We start from the raw sequence: 24,050 nt of genomic DNA on the forward strand, positions 1-24,050 counted from the left end.
ACTATATATTTTTTAATTTCATCTCAACTTTATTACTGCAATTAGTTAACAATTTACAAAAACACCAAACTGCAGTTTTACGTGAAAGAAAGAGGTAAGGGTAAGAATTTGTCCCTGATTATTTTAATCATTGTTTACCCTGTAGGGCTTTTCATTTAGAGTGAAAGGTAAAGAGCAGTTTGGCTTTTTCTTGAAGGTGACATATTTTGTAAAAATCTCTTCCTCCCATTCCTGGGAGCATATATCAGGGCGTCTGAAGTAACCAGCATGTGTAAAACTCCCCGAAAACATAAACCTGTCATTTGTTTTGTTGCCTTTTCTTCTTCATTTAACGAGTCAAACCAATTTTCATTTCAAAAGTAGTGACTCCTTAAGTTGGCTCCGCCTCCTCTGCTAAGACCCGCCCACTCACATCCACCCTGCTGGACGGATGAAGCCAGCTTCTGGTGGAAATGTTCTGCTGTCAGCTGTACTGAGGAGCATGCATCTTCCATCCAGCAGCAGCCTCAGAGGATATAAGAGCCCAGTGGATAAACTATATCTGAGGCTAATGTTCCAGCAGAGTTAGCTAAAGACTGTGAATGTGCAGCAGACACTTTTCATCCCACTGTTTTAACAACTTGGTCCAGTTCAACGCTGGACTGAAGGAACTGAGCCACAAAGAGGATCAGTTCCAACTCTCAGAGCCTGAACTTCAGAGCAGGGAAATGGAAGCATCTGAGAAATAACTCCTCATGGTTTATTTACTGATTTATTTCTTCCTTTAGCAGCAGCTAACGCTAACAGCTAAGCTAATGAAGATGACGTACACCAACTTCTAAGGAGTTACTGCTGCTCCTTTCTGAAAGATGAACATTATTGTTCCCACATTACTTTGTTAGCTGAAGCTGACAAAGTAATGTGTCAGCTGCTGAAGCTTTCTAGTTGAACGGTTCCGTTCTGTAACTCAGACAACCTGCAGCTGTGTGGATAAGGTGTGTTTCCAACACCGGTCCTCTCCTCACTCTCGCTGCTACATTGAACGCCGTGTACTGCTCTTACTGCGTTAACGTTACATTATCGGGATGTTTCTAATAAAGATGGAGGTCTCCAGGTACAACTGTTTAATGAGGTTAATATATAAAAAATGTTTAAACGCAGTAATTAACGGTACACATGCATTACCATGAATTGCGCTGTGTACATCTGCGGCTTGGTCCATTACTGTTGATGAGAAAAAATTGTTTACTATCATCAGCTGCTAACTCACAGTTACACTGCTAAACGATTTCCCTCTGAGATCAATAGAGTAAGTATCTATATCTATTTGTAGAGCTGGAGTGTTTTGGAAGAATAGCTTCATTATGTCTGTGTTACTGCATTAAATTACACATGTAGCTGCTGACCTCACCAGATAGGAGCAGCAGCTGTCGCTCCTGCTGGTGGGAAAAGTTACTCTAGAGTCCTGAGTTAGTCCAATACCAGTATAACTGAAAACAACCCAACAGAGTAGATGTACAATTCCAATTCAAGTTGCTCAACTGTTGCTCACACACATTTCTGCTCAACTATCCTGTGGACATTTACAGTCTGAGCATTAGAGTTCTGGAAGACAACAAAATCACAAAATCAGTCTCTGTTATAACACCATTTGTTTTTGTTACATCTGTTTTGAGTGATTTCAGATTATATCCCTCTAATTTCTTACCATATATTATTAAGTATGACTCAACCAACACTTGTGATTGGACACCTAAACAGATCCATTCACATATGATGCAAGTTTAATAGCCCTAAACCCTGTCTTATATTATGTGAGTCAGTGTATATGTAGCAGAGTATCACAGGGGTAGGCATGCGTTTTCATTCCTCTGTGATAACAGGGACTACAGTTAAAGTCTAATTAAAGTCTAACATCTTATTCAGTGGTATTCGTGACAACACACTCATTTCTGAGGGTGCAAACCTCATCTAAAGGTTTTGATTTCTCTCTGGTAACTAAAGTCTCTTTACATGGTCAGGTTCTCTTGGAAATGTGACACATTTTAGAAAATTAACTGTTTCACTGTAAGTTTAAGGTTTTGTGCACAAATTACTTAAATGCTGTCAAACACAAAGTCTTTATCCGCTGCCAGCAGGGAGTCTACAGTAACTGTGGACACACACAGTTCATTAATGTTCCCAGGTCTCTTCTTCAGTATAAATTTCAGGGTGGCTTTTTTGTTGGTGCGTTTTCAGGTTCCTCATCCAGGCAAAACCTCTGCCACACATCCCACAGCAGTAGGGTTTTTCCCCAGTATGGACTCTATGGTGTTTCCTCAAGTTCCCCGCCTCTGAGAACATCTTCCCACAGGTGGAGCAGCTGAAAGGCTTCTCACCTGTGTGGACGCGTTGATGGATCTCCACCTTCTTGGGTCGGTTAAAAGCTTTGCCACAGTAGCTGCAGACAAACAGTCTTTCCTTGCTGGTTTGAGAAGGCGGAGCGCTGCTGTCACCGAGGGGCTGGGACAGTGGCAAAACAGGGCTGCAACCAGTCCAACCGTTAACAGAGGACGAGGTTGATGGGAGATCAGCCCCAGTCACTGAATATGAACCATACAGAGTCCCTCCTTTCATTTCAACACCTGAGCGCTCATTCAAGAGCTTGTCAACAAAAGCTTTACTGTTGTCATCATTGTTGCACAAAACCTTTAACTGTGAGCCACTGCTGCTGTCACAGATATACTTGTGTGAGTTCTCTGCCACCTGCAGTGAGTCTCCGCCCTCAACTGAGGAACTGAGCCCACATTTAAGGAGAGGAGGGGAGCCACTGACCTCCACTCCTCTGTTGCTTGTAAGCGTCGCCTTGATGGTCCGACTCTGAATCTGAGAATGAGACCCAGCAGAATTGAAGTGGGTGTCGTGGTCCTCGAGGCTGAGCCTCTGCCCTGCAACTGCACGAGGGACACACTCCATCTCTCCTGCAGAAGATCAGTGGGAATGAAATAGGGGAAAAAAACACAACAATTCATGCTTTAGTCTTCTTACTCATACTGCTGGACCTGACAAATTTGTACAACTGAGTGGCTAAAAGAAGGGTGACATCAATGTGATCAACAGGATCTCTGAGTCATCACGCTCTCTGAACTATGAAGAACACGTTCTGTTACTGGGAGTCTTTGTAGCATCAGTGAGCAGACAGACAAAGTTCTCAGACTCAGTTAAATCGTATTGTGTCAGACTTGGAAGAAATATTCAAAGGATTCGCTGAAGTTAAAAGACTACAACAACGCTGTACAAATACTTGTCAGGCTGTAGCTCATGTACAGTGAGCCAAGCTTTCCGCAGGGTACACAGCACTTGTATGCACAGCAACATAATGTAGAAAACAGCTGAAAAAATGTCCGGCGAGCCACAGGAGTTTTCAAGGGTAAATGACTCTTCCTCATTTGCAGTCTGATCCTGAATAATAAAAAGACAACAAATTTAAAAGTACTTAAACTGATGAGTCATGGAGGAGTTGATGTATTAAAGTACACCTGATAAACATTATTTTTTTAAATCAGAGCCAAAGAGCTAAACTTAAACACCTGAACAGTCAGTCAGGAACTCCAGACTATCAGCAGGTCTGTTGATTTGTGACCAGATGCTCCTGGCAAACTACTTTTATCCATACTGAAATGAGCTGGTTGTGCCTGTTAGCAGATCAGCGCAGGTTCAGGATGTTGCTTGCAGAAGTTAACACACCTATAGACGCTTCTGGTTGGTGGCAAGTGTCAATGCCATTGCCATTGCCTCGGGGGCTGGGATGGGCTGACGCGGTTTGCATCCAAACGCGCTCATCATAAGATCCTCCATGGCCTGAGCAGGTGCCGCACATCCTGCCACATAGGTGTGCTCGTCAGTGGCATTGCCGACTTTGCCCACAAGCTTTTACGTCACCATCCTTCTGTCTCCACAATCATAATGCACGCATTTACAAACGACCTAAAATTACAACAGGCAGAGATCCTACAACCACCTCATCCACAATATCAAACAGGTAAGCAAACGATGCATTATCTCCTTTCCACTGCCCTTCCCCCGTTTTAGAGACATTAAATTCAACCGACTGCAAGAGCTCCATATCTGGCTTAAAGAATACTGCAATTCCATTAACATACGATATGTTGACAATTTCATAATCTTCTACAATAGACCATATCTTTTTAAACTGGATGGCATTTACCTAAACCATACAGGATCAGAACAACTATCCATGAACATTGAACTTACACTTCACTCCTGCAAATCAATCAATCAAATATAGACTGACTGTACCACAACACATCCATAGTCAAACCCCCCTCTCCTGGCTGCACACCACATCCCAGTCCATATCACCAACAGGTATCTTACACATCCGCAGTCATATCCACTTAATAGCTGTACTGTCCGATGTCTTCATCCTATACACATACCCTCTGTGAGAAATTCTAAAACAACTATTCCACAACAGAACCCCGTTACAACTTTTAACTTTGCCCTTTTAAATATCCGTTCTCTTTCAAAGAAATCTTTTATCATCAATGATCTTATTTTAAATAACCTCGATTGTCTCTTTTTAACTGTAACCTGGCTTGGCACTGACACACCAGTTACTCTCACCGAGGCTTCCCAACAAAATTTTTTAACCTCTATCAGGGGAGGTAAGAAAGGGGGTGGAACTACATCAATTGCTTGCTTTACTTACTTTAAATTTACTTTAAATAAATTTTCAACGTTCGCGAATCATGCCTTTGTTTTTAGCAACCACCCTGTTTTATGTAAAATAGTTTACAGGCCACAAAAGCCTTCTTCCAATTCTATTCCAGAATTTTCTGACTTATTCTATAAAATACAACAAAACTTTAATGGGTGATTTTAGCTTCCACATTGATAACATTTTAAACTGTACTGTATTTTAAGCAACATGTGACACAGCCTTCTCACAACAGAGGACACACCCTGGATCTGGTCATGACCTATGGCCTGTCCACTGGTGTGTCCTCTGGTGTTGACCTGGCTGTGTCAGACCATTACTGTTGTATTTTTTTCCATAACCAGTTCTAGCCAACAGGAGACCCTAGTGAGAACTGTGAGGAAGCAATATATTACTTCCAAAATGGCTGTATATTTTAATGACATTTTAAACCAAACTCCTGCTCTGATTTTACCTGCATCATGTGATTTCATTGTTGATCATTTTAACAGTAATCAAAAGTCAGCCATTGACCTTGTTGCTCCATTCAAAATAAAAATAAGAGTAAAACCCACACCACCATGGAGAAATGCTGAAATTAAGAAACTTAAAAGAAATTGCAGGAGAGCACAGAGGAAATGGAGGAAAACAAAACTAACTATTAATCTAGAAAAGTTTAAGGAACTACTCAAATCCTACAATAAAACTTAAACAGGCCAGAACACTTCACTTTTCCAATCTCATTGTAGACAATAAAAACAACTACAAATTCCTTTTTAAGACAATTGATTTTTTAGTAAACACAGATTTTAACAAGTCCTTTATTCCAGCATCAGGCGCTGCATGTGAGGACTTTGCAGACCAGTTCAGAAGTAAGATCAATACTATTAGATTAAGCCTTTTATTTAAACTAAATGTTGATTTTAACACATCTGAAGCATTGTTTTTATCTGAGGAAACGCTGGAGAGTTTTGTCCTGGTTGATGCCAAGATGCTTGGTCAAGTTTTCTCCCAACTAAACCGAACAACCGGTCTTTAGATCTGATTCTTTTGATGCTTTTAAAGACATTTTATGGTTTCTTTGAGCGTGAGCTTTTAAACATTGTAAATTGCTTTCTTCAGACAGGTGTTTTCCCCACTGCCTGTAAAACTGTGGTGGTGAGGGCCCTTCTGAAGAAGAGCAATTTGGATCCAAACATTCTAGACAACTGTACCTGTATCTGTAACTTACCGTTTTTAAGTAAAATGATAGAAAAAAAAATTGTTTTTATCCAATTACACGAGTTTTTAAACAAACACAATGTTTTAGAAAAATATCAATCTGGTTTTAGGAAGAACCACAGTACTGAGACAGCCCTTTTAGATTGTTAATGACCTGAGATGTAATTTGGACTCACCAAAACTCTGTCTTGGTGCTGCTGAATTTTAGTGCCGCCTTTGATACAGTTGATCACCAGATTTTATTAAACAGACAGAAGTCTGGTGGGCCTCTCAGGTACTGTTCTTAAATGGTTTTACTCCTATCTTACAGATCGATGTAAGAAATCTGTGTGTCATTTGGATTGGATTTTCTCAGAGTGTTCACAGACCTACTCACTGCCTTAATCATACCCTTGACCTTGTGCTGATTTATGGCATTGAGAGTGAACAGTTAACAGTGTTCCCTCATAACCCTGTCTTGTCTGACCATTTTTTTAATAACTTTTGAATTTACATTACTTGACTATACGGCTTCTGAGAAGAATTCTACATATAGAAGGTGTCTGTCAGAGAATTCTGTAACCAGATTTAATAAAGAGTTGATTTCATCATCCTTTTCTTCACTGCCATGTGCAGATATGACAAAGTAAGTAAATAAGTAAGTAAAATTTATTTATATAGCACTTTTCGCAGAGGAAAAAACTCACAAAGTGCTTCACAAAGCACCGTCAAGGTATCTAGTTAAAATCATGAAACAGGTACACACACAAATAAAATAAAAATACAAAGACAAAACCAACAGACAGAAACAGTCAAAATAACACTACGACTCCTTAAAAGCCAGCAGGTATGTTTTAAGATGTTTTTTAAAAATGTCCACAGTAGCTAAGTCTCTCAGACTATTCCACAGCCTGGGTGCGACAGACTGGAAGGCTCTGTCTCCTCTGGTTATGCACCTGGTTCGAGGCACAACCAGAAGACCCAGGTTGGCAGACCTGAGAGACCTGCTGGGGACATGAGGGCGAAGAAGTTCAGACACGTAATCTGGTGCCTGACCACGAAGTGCTCTAAAAGTTCAAATCAAGACTTTAAAATTAATCCTAAAACTAACCGGAAGCCAGTGCTGGGAGGCCAGGACAGGCGTTATATGGCAACTCCGCCTAGATTTAGTCAGCAGCCTGGCTGCAGCGTTCTGCACTAACTGCAAACGCTTAATCGCTGCCTTGCTGAGATATGTGAGTATGGCGTTGCAGTAGTCCAGCCGAGATGACACAAACGCATGAATTATCAATTCTAGCTCGGCCTGCGACACCGTGGTTCTCAGTTTGGCAATGTTTCTGAGTTGGAATAAACAAATGCGAGACAAAGAATGAATGTGTTTGTCAAAGGTCATGTGCTGGTCAAAGATAATGCCCAAATTTCTCAGGGAGGAACATACATTGGTGCATATAGACCCAACGTAGTCCTTCACAGCAGAAATACAACTGTCTGGCCCAATAATGAGAACCTCAGTTTTTCTGGTGTTTAACTGAAGGAAACTGTTGGACAGCCAGACCTTAATAGCTGACAAACAATCATGCAGCACATTCAGACGTTCATCGATTCTGTTGGGGTTAAAAGAAAACTGTAGCTGAATGTCATCAGGGTACATGTGATAAGAGATGCCCTGGAACTGACTTATGATTTCAACAAGAGGCAGCATGTACAAAACAAATGAAATAGGACCTAAAACCGAGCCCTGGGGCACTCCACATGATAGGGGAGCGGACAAAGAGATAAACGGGCCAACAGCTACTGAAAAGGTTCTGCCAGAGAGGTACGAGGCAAACCAGTCAAGGGCCCTGCCTGAGATACCAACATGGTCCCTAAGCCTGTCAGTAAGGATGCTATGAGCCACAGAGTCAAATGCTGCACTGAGGTCGAGCAGCATAAGAACAGTACATTTACCGGTGTCAGACGCCATCTTGATGTCGTTAGATACACTAAGAAGAGCTGTTTCAGTTGAATGCCTCTGACGATAACCGGACTGGAATTTGTCAAAGATCTTGTTCTCATTCAGAGCAGACATGAGCTGATTAGCCACAGCTTTCTCCAGGATCTTTGACACAAAAGGCAACAAATGATCAAGTATTGGCTGCCGCTTATATGGGGTGGGAGAAGGGCAGTAGAAGGGCTGATGCTTGCCCTGATGCTGGCGACTTTGTCAACAAAAAACTGACAAAAAGTTATTACAGTCATCATCAGAGAACACAGGAGCAACAGGCAACTGGGAGGAGACATGTTAGTGGATAGTGTCAAAGACAACTTTCCTCTTATTGGAGGAAATAAGGTCTGTAAAATAAGAAGCCCTGGCAGCCTTAACCCTTGAGTTAAATTCTGTTAAAAGTTCTTTAAAATGAATTTGGTGGACTAGGAGACCCTTGGATTTCCACAGGCGCTCTGCATGCCGACAACTACGTTTCAAACAACAGATGTCCTCATTCATCCAAGGATTCGGGTTTATGGCGGCGACAGAGCGAGATTTTACAGGAGCAATATAATCTAAAATAGATGAACAGTGCAGGTTGAAAGTGTCAACTAATGAATTGACATCAGAATCATCAAGAGACGGCTGCACTGCCCGGTTGATAAAACAAGAAGAAAATTTGTCAGCAGAGAGGTCATTTAACATTTGTGAACGCTTGACGCGCTTGTTGGCTGGGCTGTCAGAATTAAAAGACACATTAAAAAGAATACAATCATGATCAGTGACAGGCAGCTCCTCAGAAATCACACTGTCAATCATGAGACCGAGTGTAATAACCAAGTCAAGAGTATTTCCCCTTACATGTGTGGGTCCACTAACATGCTGACTAAAGTTAAAAGATTCAGTTACCTCCAGAAAATTAGCAGCAATGTGGCTAGTAGAGTCATTTATAGCCATGTTAAAATCACCAAGGAGGAGGATTTTCTCAAATTTAATGATGGAGGCTAAAAAGTCCCTGAATTCTGACAAAAACTGGCCATTGGCACCAGGAGGGCGGTAGATTAAAACACAATAAAATGGATTTGATCGTCCAATTTTCGTCACCAACAGTTCAAAAGAAATAAAAGATCCACAACACACCCTTCAGCAGGAGAAACTGTCCTTGTGAAACACAGTGAGTCCCCCTCCACGGCCAGTAGTCCTGGGAGCGCGGGTCAAAGAGCACCCAGGTGGATACAGTTCATTCATAAAAACATACTCCTCACTCTTTTGCCACGTCTCTGTGATAAAACATGAAATCCAGATTTCTGGTTGTAATTAGATCATTTAAAATGAATGTTTTGTTGGCGACAGAGCGGGCGTTCAATAATGCCATTTTAAAGGGCCTAGGACCCACTAAGGTGGCAGGTGGTTCCCATGCAAGCGTTCGTAAGTTGCGGCCGTCAACTCTGAACCGCCTTGCAGAGTGTTTTGCGGGAGTGAAGGCGGTCAGCTGATGTGCCGATCCAGGGAAGACGGGCCTGAGACATGACAGCCTCACATGCTGCAGACAGCCAAGGAAACGGAGACATCGGGCCCTCCGAAGAAGCAGGAAATGCAGAGGAACAGCGGTTCCAAAGACGATGAAGCCTTCTCCGCCTTGCCGCAACTCCAGCGCGTCTTCCTCGTCTCCTGGTTCGCTTCCTCCGTGAGCCACGGAGGGAGCACCCGCGAGAATTCAAAATTCCAGCCGGGAGCTGGAAACGAAGATTGGGGCAAAACGTCCAAGATTCCGGATGACGGGAACATACCGCTGAGGCTTTCATTTCAAATAACTTCAGGTGACCGTAGATTATAATTGACTGTACACTATCCAAACAAAGTAGTAACAAAAACAGAGACAAAAACCACAGGACAGACAACGCGTGAAGATGACAAGCAGCCAGAAACACAGGCGCGGCCATGATCAGTATCAGCAGACAGCAGAACAAAATCTCATATCTGCCATGTGCAGATATGACAGAGGACGGCTACCTAAATTTTACTCCAGTAGAACTTGACTCTCTTGTTGACAGCACTATAGCTTCAATGCGTACAACACTGGACAATGTTGCCCCTCTGAAAAGGAAGGTAATCAGTCAGAAGAGGTTGGCTCCTTGGTATAATTCACAGCTGCGTGCGTTAAAGCAGACTGCAAGAAAGCTGGAGAGACAGTGGCGTTCCTCTAATTTAGAAGAGTCTCAATTAGTCTGGAAAGATAGTTTAATAACGTATAAGAAAGCACTTCGTAAAGCTAGAACTGCTTATTATTCATTATTGATAGAAGAGAATAAGAATAATCCCAGGTTTCTCTTCAGCGCTGTAGCCAGGCTGACAAAGAGTCCGAGCTCTGTTGAGCCATGTATTCCTTTAACTCTCAGCAGTGATGATTTCATGAGATTCTTCATCAATAAAATTGTTTCTATCAGAGAGAAGATTAATGGAATCCTTCCCACTATTATCACTGATGTATCATCAAGTAGAGCAGCTTTAGAAGTATCTTTAGAACCTGATTTGTATTTAGACGGCTTCTGCCCAGTTGATCTCTCTGAGCTAACAACAGCAATAGTCTCTTCTAAACCATCAACTTGTATTTTAGACCCAATCCCAACCAGACTGTTCAAGGAGGTTTTCCCCTTAATCAATACTTCCATATTGGATTTGATCAATCTGTCTTTGTTGACAGGATATGTACCTCAGACTTTTAAGGTTGCTGTAATTAAACCTTTACTTAAAAAACCTACTCTTGATTCAGAAGTGTTGGCTAATTATCGACCTATATCCAATCTCCCTTTTTTGTCTAAAGTTCTTGAAAAAATAGTTGCAGCTCAACTTTGTGATCATTTCCATAGAAAATAATCTGTTTGAAGAGTTTCAGTCAGGATTCAGAGTGCATCATAGCACAGAAACAATTAAATGAACATGCTTTAAAATAATACTTGTCATTGTTTTTAATTAATGTAATTACTCTAACTCCTAAAATAGACTGCTAGTAAAACACTTGCTTGAGCTAATTGAAGGCATGGTACACGTGCACCTGTTAGCCCACGATCAGGTACCACCACCTCCTCATTTTAAGCCAGTAAAAACCCTGAATAAGAAACTATAGATATTCAGATAACTACACAATAGAATGAAAATTCTATTATGTTAAGTCATAATAGTCTCACTACCCCCCATAATGACCGAAGCCTTGACGAAAGCCCTTCATAAAGCTAGAACTGCTGACAAAGAGTCCGAGCTCTGTTGAGTCATGTATTCCTTTAACGCTCAGCAGTGATGATTTCATGACATTTTTTAAGCAAATCCCAACCAGGCTGTTCAAGGAGGTTTTCCCCTTAATCAATACTTCCATATTGGATTTGATCAGTCAGTCTTTGTTGACAGGATATGTACCTCAGACTTTTAAAGTTGCTGTGATTAAACCTTTATTTAAAAAAAAAAAAAAACACTCTAGTTTCTTTGTAGAGTAGAGGTGTGTGTAGAAATCCCTCCGTTAGCTCTCCTATAGCTGCAAGTAGCCACATAACAGCAGCTATGAGCTAACAGAGCTATAGCACACGTTCATTCATTCATTCTTCTTAGAGTATTGGTGAAATAAAGACAGATAATGCCTTATTTAGAGGCTGCATCGTCTTTGCTCTGTTCACTCCACTATATGGATATACGCCGATCGCGAGTTATCTAAATAGCTTCCGAAGGACGCCGACTTTCGCCAAACTGTTCTTGGTGAGTAGATGAACATATTTCATGCCAGAAATAATGTCTAGGGTTAAAAATACCGGAGTTCCCCTTTAAGTCAAAATTTGTTTTCCATATCAAATGTAAGGTTATAATTGCATGATTTTAATAATAGCTAGTGTTCTAAAGTGGGCTGGACTGAGGCAAGAAACTCCTGGGCTGAAAATGAGACCCATTCCGGCCCTGGCCTGGCTAAAGTTCGATGCGACAAAGGTGTAGAGGTGACAGGCATTTTTAGGGTGTGCTACAACTCTCTGGTCCTGTGCTAAAAAGCTGTCAGCCTCTGTAGCACTAGTGTTGTGTGCTGAAAAAGTTAACATACAGCCCTGCTTTTATGTCTAAAGTTCTTGAAAAAATCATTGCAGCTCAACTTTATGATCATTTACATAGAAATAATCTGTTTGAAGAGTTTCAGTCAGGATTCAGAGTGCATCATAGCACAGAAACGGCACTGGTGAAAGTTACCAATGATCTCCTGTTAGCTTCTGATAGCGGACTTGTGTCTGTGCTTGTCCTGTTGGATCTCAGTGCTGCATTTGATACGATCGATCACAGCATTCTGTTACAGAGACTTGAACATGTTATTGGGATTAAAGGAACTGCATTAGGCTGGTTAAAAGGGGAACTTCGGTATTTTTAAACCTAGACCTTATTTCTGGCATAAGGTTGGACTCAAGAGAAGTTTCGGTGCAATCGGTTGGTTTCCTTAGCTAAGAAATTGTTTTTGAAATGGCTCTGTATCAATGAATTGGACTGATCTTGAATGTAATTAATTGGATTTCATTAGATTATGATTACAATGAATTGGACTCTAATTGGCTTGAATTGGACTGTATTATATAAGTGTCTTGAGATGACAATTGTTGTAATTTGGAGCTAAATAAATAAAACTGAATTGAATTTCTGCTAGAATAGTTTATTGAAATGCCCTGCTCTCTGGTCTTCCCAAAAAGGGTACTTTTAGTTTGAAGTTACTCCAGAACTCAGCGATATGTGTTCTGACAAGGACCAGAGGGCGGGGACACATTACACCAGTTTAAAGATTGCTGCATTGGCTCCCTGTGTGTTTCAGGGTTGATTTTATGGTTGTTTTAGTTGTTTATAAATGCCTTAACGGTCTTGGGCTTTCCTATTCATCTTACCTGCTTTTAAATTATGAGCCCTAACGGACCCTGAGGTCCTCTGTTGTTCCTACAGTCAGAACCAAAAGTTATGGCGAGACCTCGTTCTGCTCGAGGTTCCCTCATCCGTGGAACAGCCTGCCAGAGAACCTCAGGGCTACAGAGACTGTTGATGTTTTTAAGAAGAGCCTTAAAAACAGCCTTTTAACAAAAAAATTGTATTTATTATTTATTTTTCATTTTTTTTAATCTTATTGTCTAATTGATATTTTATACCTGTTGCTTTTATTTGGTCTTATTGTCCAACATGGGGTTGTATTGTGTTGGGTGTGTGTGTAAATGAGTGCGTGTGACCGAGAGATGATGATGATTGGGGGTGTTTTTTAACATTTGTTAGGTAAATTATTTGAGTGTGTAAAGACCTGTGTTTTTAATGTTAAAATTGTTTTTAAGTAAAGCCCTTAGGGTTCTTTTTTGTATGAAAGGTGCTTTATAAATAAATAAATTGAAATTAATTCTTATTTGCAGCCATGTACATATTTGCTTTCATCTTTAACTAGTTGAACAATATTTCATGAGCTTCAAAGACTCTTTATGTCCTTTTTTTGAAAACTAACTAAAGCTGTCAGATAATTGAAAAAAGGTAAAGAGAACAACAGTGGATTTGTAGTTTAACTTTAAGTAAGTAAGTCAATTTAAGTAATTAGTTCCATTCTGTTTGTTTCCCCAAAGTTCACGTGAAATTTAATGGTTCCATCCTTTAAATGAGAAAAAAAAGCATTTAAATAATCTGGTGTTGGGCAACCAAACCCTCAAATATTAGGAGGACAGTTTAAATCGTCCAACGCTGTCATATTTCTTCCATCTTGACAACATTTACGATGACACCTTGGTAATAAACTGCACCAACTTTTAATTTAAATGGAGAGAAAAAACACCTGACTACTTCTACTACCTTTAAAATAAAACTGCAGTTTGGTTGTCTGCAGTAGTATCAGGTTTTTAAACAGCTTCAGCTATGACTGGTGTCTAAGCGAACTCAACACCGGGTGTAATGACGCTGCTGCATTTGTTTCTTTACAGTAACACGTGGTTACAGACCATAGTCTCACATAGAAGCTCTGAAACAGACGGCAACGACTCAGGGACATAAACAGACGACAGTTGTCGTTTCACTCAGTTCTGCTGAAGTTGCAGGTTCATCAGTGCATGTGTCCCAGGAAGGTTTGTGTGTCACGCTGATTTCTGAGCTTTTAAACGTTGTTGTCCAGTCACCTAACAACTTTTCACTGCAGATGCTGAGCTGCACAGAGAACACAGCATGTTACTTTCTTTCCCACAGATCTATCTTATCACCTGTGTGAGTGTTTCTGGTGAAGGTCACAGGAGACAGCTAATGCCACTCTGCATTGTTGCATCAACAAGACTTCACATTAGATCTCCACTCTCTAAGGGTCACACATGACACATGCACATCTTGTTCCATCCTGCTGCTTCAGTGGATTCATGCTGACAACTTTAGAGGAAACAACGGCGGACATTTTTCCAAGTCACACAGCTAGGCCTGGTTTGAAAGCAGTGATTCAAAAACTGGTTAGAAAATGTAACTAATTGGTCATAGGCTGGAGCTCTGCCGATTGATCACAGTGTTGGTTTTCTATAAGAGTTGGTCTCAAACTCCTCAGTCCTCCTTAAACTGCACATATGTCCCAGAATCAGATGTGACAGCATTTGTCTGCACTCACCGTCATCAACGAGAGGCTCCATTTCTTCAAGCTGTGGCATGTTTGTCTCCATCTTCTCCTCTTTCACCAGCGGTGCATCTGGCTTCACCAACTGCACATCTGGAGACTGCATAAAGCAGGTTTGTAACTCCGTCAGCAAAGACAGATGTAGGTACAGCACATACACGACCCACTGTTGTCAGATGTCTAAATGATGAAACTTCAGAGTTTGTATGGAAACATGTCACACGTGGTAGACAATATTTTACTTCCAACAACAGGTGAAAAAGGAGAGAACAATGTTTTACTGAATTAGGAAGTGGAACTTTTTAACGGATTTTTAGAGCTGGTCTGATCAGCGCTCTATGATACAGCAGAGTAGGAGTTTAAGTAGATCATGCTTGCTAATATGTAATGTTAAAAGACTTACACAATGCATTGGTCTCAGTTAGCCAAGATTTCCATCTCGTTGTCTATCTGACAACCAGTTATCTCACTCTTCTGCCCTCATCATATAAATGCCTATTTTACTGCATGCAAGAATCTGCAGAACTTAAACTGCTTACTTAATTGTAGAGGATTAATTATAGGTCCTCTTACCTTTGTCTGGATGCGTTCAGAATGAGTCGGCTGAGGGGCTGCTTCTTCTACAACAGCTCTGCCCGACCACAGTGTTACTTCCACCTGTTGCTCAAACACACGATCTAAACAAAAAAAAAAAAAGTCCTTTAACAGATGTTCCAATAAATTCAACTGCATTACTGCAGAGGAATGTAAACTTTGCTGGCAGTGGTTTCTTTGGGATAATAAAAATTCTGTGTAAAATAGGAAACATTGACATTTACAAGGAGAAACACAGCTTTGTATGCAGAAAATGCAACAAAACTGTCTGTGTTTCCTTAATATATGGTCCTGAGTCAGCGTGCCACATTTGGTTTTAAGAGATCAAAGTTTTGCTGAGATAAAGTTAGCTCCAGAAATATGTGGACACTTACATTATTTCAAGATGTTGATTAAAATCTATTCCCATTACATGTTAATTACACGTATGGACTTAACATGCAGACTTTCTGCTCTGAACTGAGGACAAACATTGCACCACATATGTGTCAGCTTTCTGAAGTAGCTCCAGCAGGATTTTGCCTTCATTTATATTTTTTCTTGTGATACTCCAACAATTTTTTAAAGTATTATTATTTGTTTACAGGATGGAGCAGCTGATGTAGTTTTCTGGACCCCCACTACTGCCCAGAGTGAGACTGTAATTCTCAGTGAGTTGAAAAGAAAATCCCCAGATGTGACAGGAGACAATTGGAAAGGAAGGGGACAAAGTACAGACAATCATACCAACAAGGACAGGTGACCTCCAGACCCCAAGAACAACTTAAGAGGAAATGTCTTGGATGCAGAGCAAGAACAAAGCAAGGAGGAGGAAGTCTGAACTATTCCAACTCCTGACCATCATGGAAGAGTGAATTTATTGGCAGATAAAATGGATGAGCTCAAAGCCCTGGCGAGGACACAGCAGTAATATCAGGAAGGTAACAACCAACACTTCACTGTCAGACTGCACACTCCACTTTATTACATTTATTCCACACCCGCAAGTCTCTACTATCTGTCCTTTCTTTACATCACAAAGTGCAACAATAACTGCAAAATGGGTAATATTGTTATATGAAGGCACCAACAGTTACATTGCATCTTATAGACTATAGACATTCTATTTTTTAAATGTAATTTATTATTATCTGAGTTATGTCTGGTCTGTGTGTGTATTAGTGGCAAATACAACCAGTTTTATCTTGAATCTTTCAGGACCAAACTGAACACTGATGATATATTTGTAAGACTCGGCCTGAATCCTTTCGTACCCCAACATGATGTGCTCTGACAATTCCATTTACTCTGATATTATTTTAAGCTTGAGTGGTTTTAATACTGGTGAAGATAAACAGCCGTGAGAGCTGCTGATAGAGACGTGTTGACATGTATAGACTCAATTCAGCTATAGCGCCGAACAAGTGTCATCTCAAGGCACTTCAAAGATACAGTCCAATCCCAGCCAATTACAATCCAAGTCATTGTAATACAATCATAATCCAATTCATTTCATTCCAAATTAGTCAATTAATACAGAGACATTTTTTTAAAAAGTAGCCTTGCTAAGGAAACCAACAGATTGCACCTAAACTTCACTTCGATCCAATCTAGCATGATGACCAACAACAGTGGTCTCACCGACATTTAAACCTAACTGGTCCAGTGGTGTCCTGTGTGCTCTCTAGGGCAGCCATTCTCAACCTTGGAGTCGCGATATGATTTCTGGGGGTCGCCAAATCATTTTGGAAAAATATAAATGTACGAAATTAATGTAGCTTCCGACTGGGCATCAGAAGGACGACAAGCAGTTGGTCTCAAACAGGCATTTTATTACTCAAAACCAGTTACTGTCGGCTGTAACTAGGCTACACCAAAACAACAACAACGAACCTGTCCACTAGTCTCATGTCTGCCCTATCATTCACACATTATCAGAGCAAAGGAATGGGTTTTTTTCTTCCCAGTCTGCTGTCAGCAGGAGCGGCGGCTGTAGAAAGCAGATGCGTTCATAGACAGGCGGCTGATAAAGGTTTGAGTCTCTGTAAATATCAGCCCGACTTTTTGAAATATGGCTTTTCCTGCACAACAAAAAACAGTGTTGACTACCCACAATATGTCATTTGCTCTGACGTGCAGGCAAGAAACATAGGTGTTTAAAATTAAACATGGGATGTTTTTCTAGTGTGTTTGTTAAAGTTTAGCAGCGCTGTTATCGTTTTATTTCAATAAAAAGAAAATAAAGTTTTCGTTATTTGTTTATGTACATTTTAACCGCAAAATGATGGGATGTTGCGACCTGTCACGGTTTCTGTTCTGTTCCATGTCTTGCTCGTCATTTCCTGTTTTATTTTGAAAAAACTTTCCCCTCTAGTTTCAGGTATCTTGCCCTTCCTCCCGTGTCAGGCGTCTCATTGTCTTCCCTGATTCCTAAGTGTTTCCACCTGTTCCCCTTGGTCCCTCATGTGTTCTAATAGTCTGCGTTTCCTTTGTCTTGTGCCAGTATGTCTCTATACATGAGCATCATTACCAGCCTTTTGTCTTGTACCTCGATCCATAGTTCCACGAGCCTGCAGTGAGCGAGCCTCCTGCAGTGCTATCTTGTGTTATAATTTATTCTGACTCATAGCCTTAGTTTATTTATTCTACACAGTAAGTTTCATAGCCTCGTTTTCCCCTCCGTTTTCAAGGAGCGGTTTTTGTTGTAACCATTCTTAGTCGCCTCCGTTAAAGGAGAGCTTTAAGTTTATCGTTAAAGTTCATAGAGCCTCTGTTTTGTGAAGAGTGCGTCTTTTGTTTTCTTCCGCCTCGTTAGGAGAGCGTGTCTTTGTTTTGTTAAGTGTTCATAGCTTTTCTGTTTTCCTCCCAGTTTGGGGAGATTTATGTTGGTCAACTTTCATAGCTTCGTAGGACCGCCATAGTCACTAAGGAGAGAGCTTAGGTTTTCACAGCCCTTTGCTTTGCTCTGCTGGGAGATCGCCCTGCATTGCTGTGCTCTGCGTTTGAAAATAAAACCTCTTGGAATCCAAACGACCCTGCGACTGTGTCCAGAGTCCTCTGGTAACTGACACGACCACTGTCGGTCTGTCACTCGGAAAGTTAGCCCACCAACAAAAAAATCAGGTCAGAACAGCACCGGCATGCAGCACGAGACATGGTCGGAAAGGGAGGAAAGCACGTCTCGTACAACTAAGAAAAGAAAACGCAGCTACAACAAAGACTGCAAAACTATTTACCCCCGGGTGAAACCAGTGCAAGGAGAGTCTGGTAAAGTTAGAGAAAATACAGGAAACCATACCCTTATTAAAGCAATATGACTGTAGAAAAATTGTAGTCCTGATTGTCTATTCTGTTTAATTGTACACAGTCTGGTGTGTTAACTTGAGAGGCACTGTGAAATAGTATGAAAGCTCCATGCTGACTATGTTTTCTTAAGTGAGAGAACTTGGGAAAGTTGCATTTAAATAAGATATTTATATTTATTTGCAGTCTGTTATGTGGTATTGAATCAAGCAGATGGTAATTTTACAAGCTAAGGGACAGAATAGGTGTTTATTTTGAAGTTATTTTAGATTACCTCGATGCATTCGTGTTCCACACAAACAGAATATTTGTCCCACATCTGGTGAACAGGAATCTGGTCACCCTAGTGCTCTCAGAGTGTAAACCTTGTTCTTAAGCTGACTCCACCATCACCCGTGTGTTGACCCGGCAGTAAGTGGCAGATTCATATAGTTTCTGTCATGACTATCTTACCTGTGGAGCACGAGGACTCCTGGAGCCTGTCGCCACCGCTGATCTGCACCCGCGGTCGGCCGCTGTTGGTGGCGTTCTCTCGAAGCCTTCTCTCGGCATAACCCCGCGCCATCTTCAGCTCCAGCAGGTGCAGCTTCCTCTTCAGAGCTTTGTTCTCTCTCTGGCACTGAGACATCTGTAAACTCACCACCGCGTAGTCGTCGTCCACCAGTTTGCAGATTTCCGCCACAGCAGCATTGGCCAGAACCTCCATGATGGAGGCCAACTGGGTCTGGAAAGCCAGGCGGCTGGACATGGTTCTGGACTGCTCACAAGCTGCTCTGTCGTTTTAAAGTGGGCTAATTCCTCTCAGAGTGAAGCAGCGACGTCAAACCATTGCAGTGACTATGGAACTAAAACGCGTTTTAATGCCGTTTTAAATATGTCACGCTCAAACATGCTAAAGTAGCTTCTTCTCTGTGTAAAGATCATCCAACCGCACAAATAGCACGTCATTTCCGGTTGGGAAATGTCCCAGTGGTGCGCGAAGCGCGTACATCAAAATTTCTCTATCGATAGCCAGATGACCCAGTCCAGTAGTTTAAAATAGACCTCCTGATGTATTTTCTTGGTTAGAAATTACAAATGGTGAAAGAGAGCTGCCATGAGAACCCCACCACAGTGACAGTGAGCTGTGATGGCCTGCAGAGACACCACAGCTGTGCAGAAACCATCCAGCCAGAGGTGTAGAATCTTATTGCATTGTTTCAGACATCTTGTTTGTAATTTATAATCTATTACAGGGTTATGATATGATATATTATATATCATTTAGAATTATATAGAATTAATCATTTCATGATTAAAGTTGGTAACTAAAAAAACAAAAGAGGCATCAAAGTGTTCCCTGTGCTGCTATTATTCAGTGTCTAGTATTTACATGAACCCCAGTGAGTGCAATTGAATGACTTTGAGAAGATGGATGGACAGAAGTGTTAACCAATATATATATATGAGTGAAAAAAATGAGTGAAAAAAGAGGGGTCAACAACATTTGGAACATATATATGACCATATATGAGAAAAGAAATATTTTTAACCTGGATTTAAAAATGTCTACATTTGGTGACAGTTTAATCTCCACTGGCAGTTTGTTCCACTTGTTTGCTGCATAACAACTAAATGCTGCTTCTCTGTGTTTAGTCTGGACTCTGGACTGGACCAGCTGACCTGAGTCCTTGGATCTAAGAGCTCTGCTGGGTTTATATTATCTGAACATATCACAGATGTATTTTGGGCCTAAACCATTCTGGGATTTGTAAACCATCAGCAGGCTTTTAAAATCTATTCTGTGACTGACTGGAAGCCAGTGTAAAGATTTTAAAACTGGTGTGATGTGTTCAGATCTCTTAGTCCTGGTTAAAACTCCAGCAGCAGCGTTCTGGATGAGCTGCAGATGTTTAATGCTCTTTTTGGGAAGTCCAGTTAAAAGACCATTACAGTAATGGAGTCTACTGGAGATAAATGCATGGATGAGTTTCTCCTGGTCTTTTTGGGAGAGAAAACCTTTAATTCTGTTGATGTTTCTGAGTTGGTAAAAAGCTGCCTTGGTGACAGCTTTGATGTGGCTGCTGAAAGTCAGATCTGAGTCTATCAACACTCCAAGGTTACGAACTTGGTCAGTGATTTTAAGGGCCCGAGTCTCAAAGTATTTACCAAAGCTGACCCTCTTCTCTTTGCTACCAAACAATGATCTCAGTTTTGTCTTCATTTAATTGTAGAAAATTCTCTCTCATCCAGGTGGTTATTTCCTCCAGACACTGACACAGTACATCTGCTGGGCTGCAGTCGTCTGGTGACAGAGACACATAAAGTTGTGTATCGTCTGCGTAACTGTGATAATTGATGTTAAAGTTCTGCAATATCTGACCCAAAGGGAGGATATACAAGTTAAACAGAAAAGGTCCAAGAATTGACTCCTGGGGGACTCCACAAGTCATGCCCACTCGCTCAGACTCATAGCTGCCAATTGTAACAAAATAACTCCGGCCCTCTATGTAGGACCTGAACCAGTTAAGGACCGCTCCAGAAAGTCCAACCCAGTTTTCCAGCCTGTGCAACAGGATTCTGTGATCTACAGTATCAAATGCAGAACTGAGATCCAACAGAACCAGGACTGAAACATAACCAGAATCAGTATTCAACCTAATATCGTTTAACACTTTGACCAGAGCAGTTTCAGTGCTGTGATGACGTCGGAAGCCTGATTGAAAGTTATCGAGACTTCCACTTTCATTCAGAAAGTCATTGAGCTGGTTAAATACAACTTTCTCAATAATCTTGCATATAAAAGAGAGGTTAGAGACAGGTCTGTAGTTGTTCATCACAGAGGCGTCTGGAGTTCTCTTCTTTAGGAGTTACTTAATGGCAGCTGTCTTTAGTAACTTGGGAAAACTTGCCTGATGCCAGTGAGCTGTAAACTATTTGTAGGAGATCACTTTCTACTGAGGTAAAAACACTTTTTAAAAAGTCAGATGGTATTATGTCCAGAGTGCAAGTTGTTGATTTCAGATGCCAAACTGTTTCTTGCAGGATTTTTAAATCAACAATATTAAATCGTGACATAACGTCAGAGTTATTTCTAGGTTTTAGACAGATTAGTTTTCTCTTTGGTCTGTGTGGCGTGAATGTTTTGTCTAATTATTTTGATTTTTTTGGCTAAAATGTTGGCAAATTTGTTGCATTTCTCAGTAGAGAGGAGGTCTGAGTTTAACTGTTTAGGAGGATTTGTGAGTTTTTCTACCATAGAAAACAGAGTTGGAGAATTGTTGGCATTCTTATTAATCATTTCAGATAAATGCAGCTCATAGTGAATCTGAAGCTTTGTTTTCCTCCACTTACATTCAGCTTTCCTGCATTCTCTTTTACGGTTTTTGACCGTTGTGGTGTTTCTCCATGGTGTTTTCTGTTTGCTCCAGGTGCTCTTGATTCTTATCGGTGCAGCAGCTTCCATTACATTCAAAATTCTTAAGTTGAAATGATCCAACTTCGTCAGGTTCGTCAACCGACTGTGCACTCACTGTTGGTGACATAGCTATGGCCTCCCTAAACTGAGCACTTGTTTTCTCATTAATGTACCTCTTCTCAACTGAGAAGAACTGAGAATGTTTGTACAAAATCAAATAAAATACAGAAATGGACAGACAAGGCCAAATCAATAACCACAACAGAAGAAATATCAACACCTTTAGAAATGAGCAGAGTGTGACCTCGAAGGTGGGTCGGTTCTGTTGCCACAAACCAAACATGTCCAGCACAGAAGAAAATTCTTTGGCATTACCATCTGCCATATTTTGAATGTTTAAAATCCCGGTCAAGATAAAATTGTTAAAATCAGTCGAGATAACAGACAATAATTCAGAAAATTCATCAATAAAACTCACACAGTATCCTGGAGATCTGTAAATGATTAAGAACAGAATTTTAGGAACACCCTTTAAAATAAAACTAAGATATTCAAAAGAAGTGAAATCACCAAATGAGATCTCTTTACACTGGAATGTATCTTTAAATAAGGCAGCTTCTCCCCCACATTTCCTCCCATAATCGGCATTTATCCATGAATCTAAAATTTGGGGGTGCTGTTTCATTAAGAACAGCAGCATTTGTGCTCTCTGTGAACCATGTTTCTGTCAGAAAAAGAAAATCTAAATTGTGTGAAATGATGAAGTCATTAACTAACAGGGACTTATTGGACAGAGATCTAATATTAAGTAAAGCTAGCTTTGTGGAGTTTACTCTGGTCTCTGTTGTATTCTGAGTTGTACGTGGTACAGTTAACAGATTAGATAGATTCACCCAAGTTGGCTATTTTAGATTCCTTCTTTTACTAACTAACACAGGAATCCTACTGGGTCCCAGCTTGTTCTCAGAACAGCTGTCAGTAGTAAGACTACTATAGCAGGGACCCTGAACGCATCATGACATGTAATCTTTGTTTTGAACTCTGCTGCTACTCCTTGAACATCCTGCACATCCCCTTGTGCTCCCTGCTCTGCCAAGACAGATGTAAGAGGAGGGGGTGCCCTATATTTCCTGGTAGATGGTGGTCGCTGGAGTCCTGGCTGGGATAGAGACATCCTTCGGAGACCTTGGGTGATGTGGAGTAAGGGGGGGAGGGCTGGGGATTGTTTGCCTCGCTGCTGTGTCCTCCACCCTTATCTGCGCACTCATGTTTGGGTTTGGGTTTGCCGTCCCAACAGCATGACGTAAGTGTGCACCAAGTACTCTGCATCCAGTTTGATTTGGATGCACGCCATCAGGTCTGAAATGCTCCTTACAGTTCCAAAAGATATTGAAGTTATCAATTAACTTAATCCCATGGGCGATGCATGCATTTGATAACCATGTGTTCAGGCCAAGAAGTCTGCTGAAAAGTTTAATTCCTTAACCCATAGTAGGAATGGGACCTGAAATGGAGACGCGGTGTGCCCCATAGTCTCCAATAGCAGAGAAAAGTCTTTCTTTAGGATTTCAGAGCCGGTCTTCCTTCTCAGAATATCAAAAGACCCCATGTGGATAATGATCTTCATGCCATCTGGATGTGTCACTAAAATTAATGTTGCATTAATGTGTAAATTTGCCAAAATAATGTCAGACCAGTGATGACATGTTTAGCCGCATGTCCTCCTTCAATCGCTGGTTGTCTAGATGGTGTCCAGCAAACAACGTGGGCTACATAGATAATTGGCAATCTTTCTGGAGAAAACCTGGTCTGATGAGGAGAGACGGCATCCATCCCACTTTGGAAGGAGCGGCTGTCATTTCTAGAAATATGGACGAATTTATTAGTCATCCAAAAACATGACAACCCAGGGTTGAGACCAGGATGCAGAGTTGTAGTCTTACACACTTCTCTGCAGCTTCCCACTTGCTGCTGCCCCCCCAATCAATAAACACAAAAGGAGCAAATTTTAAACAAAAACTTTAACTGAACAAAAACATCAAACTATTAAATGTGAATTCACATTACTTGACTATATGGCTTCTGAGAAGAATTTTACATTTAGAAGGTGTCTATCAGAGAATGTGTGGGAGAGCAGAGCCTTGACACTGCTCGAATAACATGTTGTTGAGGTCAGAATGAACCCTGTCTAGATAATGACAAATATGCAGTAGCGTCCTCAGACAGCAGGCGCCGAATAGAGATCGGGTTTGGGCCACGTACACACAGAATTATATAGAAAGGTATAAGAGGATGTCACAAA

General features: G+C 41.0%; 1 protein-coding gene across 1 annotated transcript in view; it reads right to left on the reverse strand.

Moving 5' to 3' along the window:
* The window catches only part of LOC140304869 (uncharacterized), a 56,347-nt gene extending 37,043 nt beyond the window's left edge, over positions 1–19,304 (reverse strand). The window contains exons 1-4 of the mRNA XM_072383675.1: positions 18,805–19,304; positions 15,049–15,152; positions 14,470–14,575; positions 2,794–2,939 (exon numbers count right to left, since the gene is read on the reverse strand). Coding sequence (XP_072239776.1) covers positions 2,794–2,939; positions 14,470–14,575; positions 15,049–15,152; positions 18,805–19,099 — 651 coding nt within the window. The 5' untranslated portion in view covers positions 19,100–19,304. The remainder of the gene's footprint in view (positions 1–2,793; positions 2,940–14,469; positions 14,576–15,048; positions 15,153–18,804) is intronic.
* Positions 19,305–24,050: the final 4,746 nt, after the last annotated feature.

Source organism: Leuresthes tenuis, unplaced genomic scaffold (genome assembly GCF_036924035.1).
Source record: "Leuresthes tenuis unplaced genomic scaffold, fLeuTen1.0.hap1 SCAF_4, whole genome shotgun sequence".
Classification (NCBI taxonomy): domain Eukaryota; kingdom Metazoa; phylum Chordata; class Actinopteri; order Atheriniformes; family Atherinopsidae; genus Leuresthes; species Leuresthes tenuis.